This window comes from Ranitomeya variabilis, chromosome 5, assembly GCF_051348905.1.
Source record: "Ranitomeya variabilis isolate aRanVar5 chromosome 5, aRanVar5.hap1, whole genome shotgun sequence".
Classification (NCBI taxonomy): domain Eukaryota; kingdom Metazoa; phylum Chordata; class Amphibia; order Anura; family Dendrobatidae; genus Ranitomeya; species Ranitomeya variabilis.
Window position 1 is genome coordinate 249,921,506 of NC_135236.1, and position 15,207 is coordinate 249,936,712.

General features: G+C 47.0%; 1 protein-coding gene across 4 annotated transcripts in view; it reads right to left on the reverse strand.

Moving 5' to 3' along the window:
• Positions 1-15,207, reverse strand: part of CSNK1G1 (casein kinase 1 gamma 1) — a 76,983-nt gene that overhangs the window by 14,029 nt on the left and 47,747 nt on the right. For all 4 annotated transcript variants that reach the window (XM_077264012.1, XM_077264011.1, XM_077264015.1 and 1 more), the window contains exons 7-8: positions 3,774-3,859; positions 1,469-1,553 (exon numbers count right to left, since the gene is read on the reverse strand). In XM_077264012.1, coding sequence (XP_077120127.1) covers positions 1,469-1,553; positions 3,774-3,859 — 171 coding nt within the window. The remainder of the gene's footprint in view (positions 1-1,468; positions 1,554-3,773; positions 3,860-15,207) is intronic.

Genomic DNA, 15,207 nt, shown 5'->3' on the forward strand with positions numbered 1-15,207 from the left:
TCTCCAGTATCCAGCAGCACTCCAGTCCTCTTCTCAGTGACCCTCTGGGTCACACTGCATTCTGAGGGACTTTTACAATGTAAGTCTATAAAGCATCATAATGAAGCTCCATAGGCTTGCATTATAAAAAACGTCCGGCTCACGCATAGGGAAATCCAGGGAGTGTGAAGTGCTGTGAAATCAGTGAGAAGAGAAGCAGAATGGTGCTCAATACTGGAAAAGATGACGGATGGGTGAGTATATTAAAACACAAAAAACTTAATGGGAGTGAGTCTTTAAAGGGGTTGTATGGTCAAAAAAGATAAGTCAGCAGTTACTCTATGTGACTGCAGACTTATCAATCCCCCAACACACGCACTGTGCGCTGCAGGGACTCGCCGGTTTCAGACCGGGGAATGGAGGGTATGTATGAGTTATACAGTACATACCCCGGCATGTGGGCGCAACCTCGTTCCATACACTTGTATTGAGCCGAGGCTGCGCCACATCTAGTGACACAGCCGGCCAGTGGGTGTGGGTGACTGCAGGGCGCATCCTCACTATACCAGTGTATTGAGAGCGACGCTGCGCCCACTGGCCGGAGGTATGTATAACTCCTATATACTCACCGGTCCCGAGTCTGAAACCGGCGAGTCCCTGCAGCGGACAATGCATGCCCTGAAGGGGGATTCCTACGTCTGCAGTTACACAGTGACTTCAGACTTATCTGTTTTGACCAGACAACCCCTTTAATATGCATGGTCTATCCATCGCAGCAGGTGAATGTGAGCCATTATCCATTCATACATAAATGCCATCAGTTATCACAAAGAATTCTGATCTCATACATGTTTCGGGATCAGTTCATGACATTTTATTTCCTAGGTTTCATTTATACACTGGGCAATGCTTCTGAGGATTATACTGAATCTACAGCCCTGGACATATGCAATATTCATTTGCAGAATTCACTTTGAGGGTTAGTTCACACAAGTGTATTTCCAGTTCAAGTGCTGTCCGTGGGGAAAAAAAAAAAAAAAAAACAGGGCTAAGACCAATGTTATTTAATTGGGATGTTAGATGGATTTTTTTTCCCCCACTGGCTGAATCTGCATGTGAAAAAAAGCAAAAAAAATAAATAAAAATATATATATATATATATATATATATATATATATATATATATATAACAGCCTGCACTAGTTACTTCTGCATGTCCGGTCATAATAGCCCATTCAAGTTTATGGGTGTGCAGGAAAAAAACACCTCTCATACTGAACATCAGTTTTGCATCTGTTTTCTTATGGATACATTACAATTCTTAACATAGGAAACTGTAAATGGTCTTGAAATAATCTTGTAAATTATTAATAAGCTGCTGTAAAACAATAAACATGAATGCTCTGATTTGAGGTCATTGCCTTAATCTGCTCCCGAAAAGTTGCATTACTCAGCAGGTAGCCAGCGTGTAGGGACGTGATGTTCTTACCTGGGAAATTCTCACAGAGGACTTCTACGGGAGTGTTACGTTTTGTGTCTCCGATCTTCTGGTAGCGCTCCTTAAGTGTATCCGCCTGCAAGTGTCAAAGGGTAATACATAATGAAATGAAGGCAAAAATGTATTACACAAAAGAAAAAAAAAATGTTCAGATGCATAAGCAAATTTGGTTCACGTCTAGTCAAATTCAGTTTTGCTAACTGGAAGAGCAACAAAAAAATAAAATAACCTGCACAATATATAAACACAGACAGGAATTGGTCATGTAGGCACTTCTCCCCATTTTTGTTTTTTTGGGGGGGGGGAAATCCGATGTTGGTGTCATGAGAAATCTAGGGTGGAACCCACGAGCCGATCGGACTACATTTGGGCTACACATCCCCTTTCCCCAGCCCGATTTACAAATGGATTTTGTGTTACATTTCTCATGACCAGCACATTGGCTCTAGAAAGAAAAAGAAAAAACCCCATGCACTATTTCGTTATGTAAAAAACATGCTATGAGTTTCCATGATAAATACTCTGTACAAATATATTATGAGGTCTGTATTCTGAAAAAAAAAATAATTCCAACCGAAATATTCTTCTTTTCTAACAAAGTTAGATGACTGCAGTGCCTCTATATTTTGGGCTCTGACTCTACAACATTTCTAAGAACACAGGGAACAATTCCAGTCGCCTCGGAATACATGAATAGAATCTGGAGAGTTGCCATAAGCTGACATTTAAACATGTAGAACCTGACACATTCATAATGTTATCGTGCTATAGCACCTGTCGAGTGAAAACATGTTAGAGGTCACCGAAGACTGGAGAAAGCCAAGAGTCGTTTCTAGATGCTCAATCATCGATCACAGATAAGTTAAAGGCAAACTGACAAGATTTATGCTTCCCAAGCTGGAAACCACATAAAATATGGACAGAGACCCTGAATTCAGCACTTGTCACTTCTATTGTTGTATCTTCTGCAGCTCAGCTAGTACTTTACTTAATGTGGGTGTGGTCAGACAGAGCTCAGCAATGATTGACAGCTTTCCTGCTACATTGTGCAGGCCGAATGCCACCACAGAGCGGTGGAGGGCTGGATAACCCGAGATCGTGAATCATGAAGGTACTATATAACAGCAGGAAGCTCTTACTGAAAAGACTAGCAGAGCTGCAGAAGATAAAACTATGCTTTATTGAAACTAAATAAAGAAGCATATCAGGCGTTCATGCTCATACATTATACCGGCCTCCGATGGGCAGCATAAACCTGAGTCTCTCGAATATGAGAAACCCTAGACCATGAACCTTGTAGTATAGGAAATATTATGCCAATCATGTGGTGTTAAAATACTTGGCCACAAACTTCTAGTGAAACTCTGACAACAGAAACCTCATTTACTATAAGGAACTCATGTCCAGAAACTCCCATCTACCTGCATATATAGGGTTAATCTACAGGTAAATAGTGTTCAAATGATGCCTGCTTGCCTTATTAGAGCAGCGGCCACAGGTAGAAAATTAGCTTACATCCTCCCTGTAGCTGCTGGCGTACAGGTATTGGGGCAGGGCAGAAAGCGATGACAGTGACAGCTCAATACACCATGGGTTTCAGCTGTAATCACTCCCCGGCACATTGATTAACAGAGATTCTGGACATGACAGTTTCCCTTGAGGCCGCAATCACATGTTCAGCATTTTACCTCCGTATGTGTAAGCCAGAACCAGGAGTGGGTGATAGATACAGAAGTGGTGACGTGTTTCTATTAGACTTTTCCTCGGATTGCTCCACTCCTGGTTTTGGCTTGAAATACTGACCAAATACGGACAGTGTGAGCAAGGCCTTAACGTTCCCTTTGAATTTTACAAAAACGTCATGGAGGCAACCAAACAAATCTCTAGTCCTGCACATTACACAGGTGGCAGGCCATTGTGTAAGGTATCATTTCTGTACATTACCTAACTATGGGCCTGGATCGGGAGACCAGATTTTTGTTGTTGTTAGGCAATGGGTGCGAGCCCCACAGTGTTGATGCACAACCCTATCTGTATGGGGGCCAATAACCATTTGGGATCCATTGTGTATTAAATAATCACCATTGTGGGGGAAAGTTTACACTTCGGCTTTGTCACCGGCTGTTGGTTTATATCTGCCACAGTAATTCTGCAGCCAACCCCACACGACAACTCGCTGCATATTTCCCACTTCTATCCGCACAGGATGTATCTGCTGCGGATTATCCAAACTATTTCTCAAAGCATTTTAATGAAAATTATAGGAGCTGCAACAAAAAAGAAAAAAGGGTCTTACCTTTAGGCCTTGCCATGGAAGGCTTCCCCGTAAAAAATACATAAACATATGTCCCAAGGCCTCCAGGTCATCTCTTCGACTTTGCTCTTAGCAGGTAAAAGAAAAATTACATTTAGTTAAAAAATATATATCGACGTTAACTGCACCGTACATTAAATAAAGCCGGGCGCCTCAACTGTATTCATAAACTATTCAACATCCTAGCAGAACACTATACGACCCTGCTGCTTTAGGACACAATCAATAACCATAAAAAAGCCATATTTTATAGTGTAAAGTTACACAGATGAGGAGATTTCTACAGAGCAGATAAAGCACTTCCTTCCTACTAACCAACATGTGGGACAGTGCATTACAGCCTGCCGGCAGGAGAGTTCTTACATGTGGGACAGTGCATTATAGCCTGCAGGCAGGAGAGTTATTACATGTGGGACAGTGCATTATAGCCTGCCGGCAGGAGAGTTATTACATGTGGGACAGTGCATTATAGCCTGCCGGCAGGAGAGTTCTTACATGTGGGACAGTGCATTACAGCCTGCCGGCAGGAGAGTTCTTACATGTGGGACAGTGCATTATAGCCTGCAGGCAGGAGAGTTATTCCATGTGGGACAGTGCATTATAGCCTGCCGGCAGGAGAGTTCTTCCATGTGGGACAGTGCATTACAGCCTGCCGGCAGGAGAGTTATTACATGTGGGACAGTGCATTATAGCCTGCCGGCAGGAGAGTTATTACATGTGGGACAGTGCATTATAGCCTGCCGGCAGGAGAGTTCTTACATGTGGGACAGTGCATTATAGCCTGCCGGCAGGAGAGTTATTACATGTGGGACAGTGCATTATAGCCTGCCGGCAGGAGAGTTATTACATGTGGGAGTGCATTATAGCCTGCCTGCAGGAGTTATTACATGTGGGACAGTGCATTATAGCCTGCCGGCAGGAGAGTTATTGCATGTGGGACAGTGCATTATAGCCTGCCTGCAGGAGAGTTCTTCCATGTGGGACAGTGCATTACAGCCTGCCGGCAGGAGAGTTCTTACATGTGGGACAGTGCATTATAGCCTGCCGGCAGGAGAGTTCTTCCATGTGGGACAGTGCATTACAGCCTGCCGGCAGGAGAGTTCTTCCATGTGGGACAGTGCATTACAGCCTGCCGGCAGAAGAGTTATTACATGTGGGACAGTGCATTACAGCCTGCCGGCAGGAGAGTTCTTACATGTGGGACAGTGCATTATAGCCTGCCGGCAGGAGAGTTCTTCCATGTGGGACAGTGCATTACAGCCTGCCGGCAGGAGAGTTCTTACATGTGGGACAGTGCATTATAGCCTGCCGGCAGGAGAGTTATTCCATGTGGGACAGTGCATTATAGCCTGCTGGCAGGAGAGTTCTTACATGTGGGACAGTGCATTATAGCCTGCCGGCAGGAGAGTTATTCCATGTGGGACAGTGCATTACAGCCTGCCGGCAGGAGAGTTCTTACATGTGGGACAGTGCATTACAGCCTGCCGGCAGGAGAGTTATTACATGTGGGACAGTGCATTACAGCCTGCCGGCAGGAGAGTTCTTACATGTGGGACAGTGCATTACAGCCTGCCGGCAGGAGAGTTCTTACATGTGGGACAGTGCATTACAGCCTGCCGGCAGGAGAGTTCTTACATGTGGGACAGTGCATTACAGCCTGCCGGCAGGAGAGTTCTTACATGTGGGACAGTGCATTACAGCCTGCCGGCAGGAGAGTTCTTACATGTGGGACAGTGCATTACAGCCTGCCGGCAGGAGAGTTCTTACATGTGGGACAGTGCATTACAGCCTGCCGGCAGGAGAGTTCTTACATGTGGGACAGTGCATTACAGCCTGCCGGCAGGAGAGTTCTTACATGTGGGACAGTGCATTACAGCCTGCCGGCAGGAGAGTTCTTACATGTGGGACAGTGCATTACAGCCTGCCGGCAGGAGAGTTCTTACATGTGGGACAGTGCATTATAGCCTGCCGGCAGGAGAGTTATTCCATGTGGGACAGTGCATTATAGCCTGCCGGCAGGAGAGTTATTCCATGTGGGACAGTGCATTATAGCCTGCCGGCAGGAGAGTTATTACATGTGGGACAGTGCATTACAGCCTGCCGGCAGGAGAGTTCTTCCATGTGGGACAGTGCATTATAGCCTGCCGGCAGGAGAGTTCTTACACGTGGGACAGTGCATTATAGCCTGCCGGCAGGAGAGTTCTTACATGTGGGACAGTGCATTATAGCCTGCCGGCAGGAGAGTTATTCCATGTGGGACAGTGCATTATAGCCTGCCGGCAGGAGAGTTCTTACATGTGGGACAGTGCATTATAGCCTGCCGGCAGGAGAGTTATTACATGTGGGACAGTGCATTACAGCCTGCCGGCAGGAGAGTTCTTACATGTGGGACAGTGCATTACAGCCTGCCGGCAGGAGAGTTCTTACATGTGGGACAGTGCATTACAGCCTGCCGGCAGGAGAGTTCTTACATGTGGGACAGTGCATTACAGCCTGCCGGCAGGAGAGTTCTTACATGTGGGACAGTGCATTATAGCCTGCCGGCAGGAGAGTTATTCCATGTGGGACAGTGCATTATAGCCTGCCGGCAGGAGAGTTATTCCATGTGGGACAGTGCATTATAGCCTGCCGGCAGGAGAGTTATTACATGTGGGACAGTGCATTACAGCCTGCCGGCAGGAGAGTTCTTCCATGTGGGACAGTGCATTATAGCCTGCCGGCAGGAGAGTTCTTACACGTGGGACAGTGCATTATAGCCTGCCGGCAGGAGAGTTCTTACATGTGGGACAGTGCATTATAGCCTGCCGGCAGGAGAGTTATTCCATGTGGGACAGTGCATTATAGCCTGCCGGCAGGAGAGTTCTTACATGTGGGACAGTGCATTATAGCCTGCCGGCAGGAGAGTTATTACATGTGGGACAGTGCATTACAGCCTGCCGGCAGGAGAGTTATTCCATGTGGGACAGTGCATTATAGCCTGCCGGCAGGAGAGTTATTCCATGTGGGACAGTGCATTATAGCCTGCCGGCAGGAGAGTTCTTACATGTGGGACAGTGCATTATAGCCTGCCGGCAGGAGAGTTATTACATGTGGGACAGTGCATTATAGCCTGCTGGCAGGAGAGTTCTTACATGTGGGACAGTGCATTACAGCCTGCCGGCAGGAGAGTTCTTACATGTGGGACAGTGCATTACAGCCTGCCGGCAGGAGAGTTCTTACATGTGGGACAGTGCATTACAGCCTGCCGGCAGGAGAGTTCTTACATGTGGGACAGTGCATTACAGCCTGCCGGCAGGAGAGTTCTTACATGTGGGACAGTGCATTATAGCCTGCCGGCAGGAGAGTTATTCCATGTGGGACAGTGCATTATAGCCTGCCGGCAGGAGAGTTATTCCATGTGGGACAGTGCATTATAGCCTGCCGGCAGGAGAGTTATTACATGTGGGACAGTGCATTACAGCCTGCCGGCAGGAGAGTTCTTCCATGTGGGACAGTGCATTATAGCCTGCCGGCAGGAGAGTTCTTACACGTGGGACAGTGCATTATAGCCTGCCGGCAGGAGAGTTCTTACATGTGGGACAGTGCATTATAGCCTGCCGGCAGGAGAGTTATTCCATGTGGGACAGTGCATTATAGCCTGCCGGCAGGAGAGTTCTTACATGTGGGACAGTGCATTATAGCCTGCCGGCAGGAGAGTTATTACATGTGGGACAGTGCATTACAGCCTGCCGGCAGGAGAGTTATTCCATGTGGGACAGTGCATTATAGCCTGCCGGCAGGAGAGTTATTCCATGTGGGACAGTGCATTATAGCCTGCCGGCAGGAGAGTTCTTACATGTGGGACAGTGCATTATAGCCTGCCGGCAGGAGAGTTATTACATGTGGGACAGTGCATTATAGCCTGCCGGCAGGAGAGTTATTACATGTGGGACAGTGCATTATAGCCTGCCGGCAGGAGAGTTATTCCATGTGGGACAGTGCATTATAGCCTGCCGGCAGGAGAGTTCTTACATGTGGGACAGTGCATTACAGCCTGCCGGCAGGAGAGTTCTTACATGTGGGACAGTGCATTACAGCCTGCCGGCAGGAGAGTTCTTACATGTGGGACAGTGCATTATAGCCTGCCGGCAGGAGAGTTCTTACATGTGGGACAGTGCATTATAGCCTGCCGGCAGGAGAGTTATTACATGTGGGACAGTGCATTACAGCCTGCCGGCAGGAGAGTTCTTACATGTGGGACAGTGCATTATAGCCTGCCGGCAGGAGAGTTATTCCATGTGGGACAGTGCATTATAGCCTGCCGGCAGGAGAGTTCTTACATGTGGGACAGTGCATTACAGCCTGCCGGCAGGAGAGTTCTTACATGTGGGACAGTGCATTATAGCCTGCCGGCAGGAGAGTTCTTACATGTGGGACAGTGCATTATAGCCTGCCGGCAGGAGAGTTATTACATGTGGGACAGTGCATTACAGCCTGCCGGCAGGAGAGTTCTTACATGTGGGACAGTGCATTATAGCCTGCCGGCAGGAGAGTTATTCCATGTGGGACAGTGCATTATAGCCTGCCGGCAGGAGAGTTCTTACATGTGGGACAGTGCATTATAGCCTGCCGGCAGGAGAGTTCTTACATGTGGGACAGTGCATTATAGCCTGCCGGCAGGAGAGTTATTACATGTGGGACAGTGCATTACAGCCTGCCGGCAGGAGAGTTCTTACATGTGGGACAGTGCAATATAGCCTGCCGGCAGGAGAGTTATTCCATGTGGGACAGTGCATTATAGCCTGCCGGCAGGAGAGTTCTTACATGTGGGACAGTGCATTATAGCCTGCCGGCAGGAGAGTTATTACATGTGGGACAGTGCATTATAGCCTGCCGGCAGGAGAGTTATTCCATGTGGGACAGTGCATTATAGCCTGCCGGCAGGAGAGTTCTTACATGTGGGACAGTGCATTACAGCCTGCCGGCAGGAGAGTTATTACATGTGGGACAGTGCATTATAGCCTGCCGGCAGGAGAGTTATTCCATGTGGGACAGTGCATTACAGCCTGCCGGCAGGAGAGTTCTTACATGTGGGACAGTGCATTACAGCCTGCCGGCAGGAGAGTTCTTACATGTGGGACAGTGCATTACAGCCTGCCGGCAGGAGAGTTATTCCATGTGGGACAGTGCATTATAGCCTGCCGGCAGGAGAGTTCTTACATGTGGGACAGTGCATTACAGCCTGCCGGCAGGAGAGTTCTTACATGTGGGACAGTGCATTATAGCCTGCCGGCAGGAGAGTTATTACACGTGGGACAGTGCATTACAGCCTGCCGGCAGGAGAGTTATTCCATGTGGGACAGTGCATTATAGCCTGCCGGCAGGAGAGTTATTCCATGTGGGACAGTGCATTATAGCCTGCCGGCAGGAGAGTTCTTACATGTGGGACAGTGCATTACAGCCTGCCGGCAGGAGAGTTCTTACATGTGGGACAGTGCATTATAGCCTGCCGGCAGGAGAGTTATTACATGTGGGACAGTGCATTATAGCCTGCCGGCAGGAGAGTTATTACATGTGGGACAGTGCATTATAGCCTGCCGGCAGGAGAGTTATTACATGTGGGACAGTGCATTATAGCCTGCCTGCAGGAGAGTTATTCCATGTGGGACAGTGCATTATAGCCTGCCGGCAGGAGAGTTATTCCATGTGGGACAGTGCATTATAGCCTGCCGGCAGGAGAGTTATTCCATGTGGGACAGTGCATTATAGCCTGCCTGCAGGAGTTATTACATGTGGGACAGTGCATTATAGCCTGCCGGCAGGAGAGTTATTGCATGTGGGACAGTGCATTATAGCCTGCCTGCAAGAGAGTTATTACATGTGGGACAGTGCATTATAGCCTGCCGGCAGGAGAGTTATTACATGTGGGACAGTGCATTATAGCCTGCCTGCAGGAGAGTTATTACATGTGGGACAGTGCATTATAGCCTGCCGGCAGGAGTTATTACATGTGGGACAGTGCATTATAGCCTGCCGGCAGGAGAGTTATTACATGTGGGACAGTGCATTATAGCCTGCCTGCAGGAGAGTTATTACATGTGGGACAGTGCATTATAGCCTGCCGGCAGGAGAGTTATTCCATGTGGGACAGTGCATTATAGCCTGCCGGCAGGAGAGTTATTCCATGTGGGACAGTGCATTATAGCCTGCCGGCAGGAGAGTTATTCCATGTGGGACAGTGCATTATAGCCTGCCGGCAGGAGAGTTATTACATGTGGGACAGTGCATTATAGCCTGCCTGCAAGAGAGTTATTACATGTGGGACAGTGCATTATAGCCTGCCTGCAGGAGAGTTATTCCATGTGGGACAGTGCATTATAGCCTGCCTGCAGGAGAGTTATTACATGTGGGACAGTGCATTATAGCCTGCCGGCAGGAGTTATTACATGTGGGACAGTGCATTATAGCCTGCCTGCAGGAGAGTTATTACATGTGGGACAGTGCATTATAGCCTGCCGGCAGGAGAGTTATTACATGTGGGACAGTGCATTATAGCCTGCCTGCAGGAGAGTTATTACATGTGGGACAGTGCATTATAGCCTGCCGGCAGGAGTTATTACATGTGGGACAGTGCATTATAGCCTGCCTGCAGGAGAGTTATTACATGTGGGACAGTGCATTATAGCCTGCCGGCAGGAGTTATTACATGTGGGACAGTGCATTATAGCCTGCCTGCAGGAGAGTTATTACATGTGGGACAGTGCATTATAGCCTGCCGGCAGGAGAGTTATTCCATGTGGGACAGTGCATTATAGCCTGCCGGCAGGAGAGTTATTCCATGTGGGACAGTGCATTATAGCCTGCCGGCAGGAGAGTTATTCCATGTGGGACAGTGCATTATAGCCTGCCGGCAGGAGAGTTATTACATGTGGGACAGTGCATTATAGCCTGCCTGCAAGAGAGTTATTACATGTGGGACAGTGCATTATAGCCTGCCTGCAGGAGAGTTATTCCATGTGGGACAGTGCATTATAGCCTGCCTGCAGGAGAGTTATTACATGTGGGACAGTGCATTATAGCCTGCTGGCAGGAGTTATTACATGTGGGACAGTGCATTATAGCCTGCCTGCAGGAGAGTTATTACATGTGGGACAGTGCATTATAGCCTGCCGGCAGGAGAGTTATTACATGTGGGACAGTGCATTATAGCCTGCCTGCAGGAGAGTTATTACATGTGGGACAGTGCATTATAGCCTGCCGGCAGGAGTTATTACATGTGGGACAGTGCATTATAGCCTGCCTGCAGGAGAGTTATTACATGTGGGACAGTGCATTATAGCCTGCCGGCAGGAGAGTTATTACATGTGGGACAGTGCATTACAGCCTGCCGGCAGGAGAGTTATTCCATGTGGGACAGTGCATTACAGCCTGCCGGCAGGAGAGTTATTCCATGTGGGACAGTGCATTACAGCCTGCCGGCAGGAGAGTTATTACATGTGGGACAGTGCATTATAGCCTGCCGGCAGGAGAGTTATTACATGTGGGACAGTGAATTACAGCCTGCCGGCAGGAGAGTTATTACATGTGGGACAGTGCATTATAGTCTGCCGGCAGGAGAGTTATTCCATGTGGGACAGTGCATTATAGCCTGCCGGCAGGAGAGTTATTACATGTGGGACAGTGCATTATAGCCTGCCGGCAGGAGAGTTATTACATGTGGGCCTGGCAGGACTCTGCCCCTTCATGCATTGATGACTATACGGCCGGCATACGTTAGAGAGACCCACTTTATAGATGGATCTATGTAAATGCAAACGTTACCACTGAGGCGGTGAAGGAGTGGAGGTGAGAAGAACGCAGAGCATGGATATAATAACATTTTACACTGGAGTTGCCATAGAAATCATGCCATTATGCAATGTTCCTCTACAGAGTGTCAAACCGCTAGCAACAGAGAATAATAAGAGGTTTAACAATGCAATCTCCATAACCAACAGCCAATCAGCCTCACACTGTAATCAATGGCCAACACATGCTTATTAACAGCCGCCATAGAACGTCACAGACTGCAGAGGAGACTAGAAGCCGGGTGACGACCACTGCTCCGAGCCTTAAGACCCATAAGGGACGGAAGCCATGCCTTCACCGAAAAACCAGACTGCCAAGCGTTCGGGAAGGTTAGATATGGGACGGGCCGTCCACTACATTCTGTAACGCCCCCACTGATTTAACCTTTGGATATTATTTTTGTAAATGCGTCTTGTTGCCATCTGTGCCTGTGAGAGGCGCTATTATCTCTGACCGCTCACAGGCACCACATGACCTCAGCTGCAGCCGACATCCGCTAATGCCAAGTTCCAGAATCCCTTGCATCCCCCAGTCATGTGCTCCCCTCCTGAGTGTCTGGTCAGTGGGCGAAGTCTCACCGCACGTCACAGCCCAGTACCCAGCGCGCGCTTGTGGCTAATGAAAGCAGAGGAGAGTGGGAAAGCGCCCTTTACAAGGTTTAAAATCAGTGGGGGCATTATACAGGTCCTTCTCAAAAAATTAGCATATAGTGTTAAATTTCATTATTTACCATAATGTAATGATTACAATTAAACTTTCATATATTATAGATTCATTATCCACCAACTGAAATTTGTCAGGTCTTTTATTGTTTTAATACTGATGATTTTGGCCTACAACTCCTGATAACCCAAAAAACCTGTCTCAATAAATTAGCATATCAAGAAAAGGTTCTCTAAACCACCTATTACCCTAATCTTCTGAATCAACTAATTAACTCTAAACACATGCAAAAGATACCTGAGGCTTTTAAAAACTCCCTGCCTGGTTCATTACTCAAAACCCCCATCATGGGTAAGACTAGCGACCTGACAGATGTCAAGAAGGCCATCATTGACACCCTCAAGCAAGAGGGTAAGACCCAGAAAGAAATTTCTCAACAAATAGGCTGTTCCCAGAGTGCTGTATCAAGGCACCTCAATGGTAAGTCTGTTGGAAGGAAACAATGTGGCAGAAAACGCTGTACAACGAGAAGAGGTGACCGGACCCTGAGGAAGATTGTGGAGAAGGACCGATTCCAGACCTTGGGGAACCTGAGGAAGCAGTGGACTGAGTCTGGTGTGGAAACATCCAGAGCCACCGTGCACAGGCGTGTGCAGGAAATGGGCTACAGGTGCCGCATTCCCCAGGTAAAGCCACTTTTGAACCATAAACAGCGGCAGAAGCGCCTGACCTGGGCTACAGAGAAGCAGCACTGGACTGTTGCTAAGTGGTCCCAAGTACTTTTTTCTGATGAAAGCAAATTTTGCATGTCATTCGGAAATCAAGGTGCCAGAGTCTGGAGGAAGACTGGGGAGAAGAAAATGCCAAAATGCCTGAAGTCCAGTGTCAAGTACCCACAGTCAGTGATGGTGTGGGGTGCCATGTCAGCTGCTGGTGTTGGTCCACTGTGTTTCATCAAGGGCAGGGTCAATGCAGCTAGCTATCAGGAGATTTTGGAGCACTTCATGCTTCCATCGGCTGAAATGCTTTATGGAGATGAAGATTTCATTTTTCAGCACGACCTGGCACCTGCTCACAGTGCCAAAACCACTGGTAAATGGTTTACTGACCATGGTATTACTGTGCTCAATTGGCCTGCCAACTCTCCTGACCTGAACCCCATAGAGAATCTGTGGGATATTGTGAAGAGAAAGTTGAGAGACGCAAGACCCAACACTCTGGATGAGCTTAAGGCCGCTATTGAAGCATCCTGGGCCTCCATAACATCTCAGCAGTGTCACAGGCTGATTGCCTCCATGCCACGCCGCATTGAAGCAGTCATTTCTGCCAAAGGATTCCCGACCAAGTTTTGAGTGCATAACTGAACATTATTATTTGATGGTTTTTTTGTTTGGTATTAAAAAACACTTATTTGATTGGACGGGTGAAATATGCTAATTTATTGAGACAGGTTTTTTGGGTTATCAGGAGTTGTATGCCAAAATCATCAGTATTAAAACAATAAAAGACCTGACAAATTTCAGTTGGTGGATAATGAATCTATAATATATGAAAGTTTAATTGTAATCATTACATTATGGTAAATAATGAAATTTAACACTATATGCTAATTTTTTGAGAAGGACCTGTAGTATGAGATGGACAAAGCCTTTAAAGAAGTCGCTGGACTTTTTTTGTTAGACCTTTTATCCCTTACATTTCTATGATAAATAATAAAATGCATGAAAAGTCTCCATTGCCATCTCTAAATCTCTACTGCTTATTTAAGGGTGGACTCATAGTAAAACCTCAGAAAAGGTAGAATATTTTGATTCACGGGATTGGATTAGATTAGAAAGTGCTCACCAAAAAGACTAATACCATTAAAAATTACTTTTATTAGAATGTTATTAAACGACCAAAACATATAAAACGCCTACCAGGCAACAAAACATAAATGGACACACAGTAGTAGGAGGGGAAGGGGGCTGGGTGTAACTCGCCCTACTGTCCCCTGATGGAACCCCAGCGGAGGATGGCACCCCTGCTCACCCGGATAGCCCTAGGAGTAACGTAGGACCAGACTCAATAACACAATAAATGCAAAACACCTGTTAGCAGACCAATGATACGTATTCGGGCCTGAACGAGCGCTCCAGCATAAATAAGGGACCATGGTGGGACTTTACATAAAAGCAGCCAATGTCCAAATGCCAACCAAACAAGAGGAATGTACTACCAGATCCAAAAACCACATCACGATTATAAAATTCACCAAAGAAAAGATATTTTATTCACCTTTTTGGTTTTAAAGCAGGTGGAGAGATATTAACGATAAATCACCCTCTGGAATCCCTATTAAAGGGGTCACTTCCTTGCTGCGGAGGTTGGCACCCTAAATAGAATGCAAGTGGCGCCCCCGCTCACCGAAGACTCCCCTCACTGACCCCTAAATCATACCCTACAAGGAGTGCCTACGCAAGGGGTACCAGTGAAGTGGAGAGGTGGAAAATTGGGATGGCCCTTGTTGGAACTGATCAGGAATTCATTTCATTCCTCAGAAACCAATTTAAAGAGAATCTGGGAGTTAAAGGACCATGAGACTCAAGAAATTGATCAGCAAAAAAAGGTGCACCAATACACATTATAATCACAACTTTATCAAAAAGCATACAAAAATATAGCAGCCCTGGGTTTTTCAAAGGATACTATAATTTTACCGATGAAGGCTTGGCTCCAAAACCGGGATCAAGCAAGAAGCAGTACGCACAAAATAGCCAACTTCTGCACCATGCCCAAAGTAGATAAAAAAAATATAAAACAAACATTACTTATAGACTTATCTGAACTCAATCATAGACATAATTTCAGCCTGGACTCACGTAGTATCTGCACTAAAAATGCATTAAATGTCTGCGTAAAATCCAATCCAAAAACCACAAAAAAT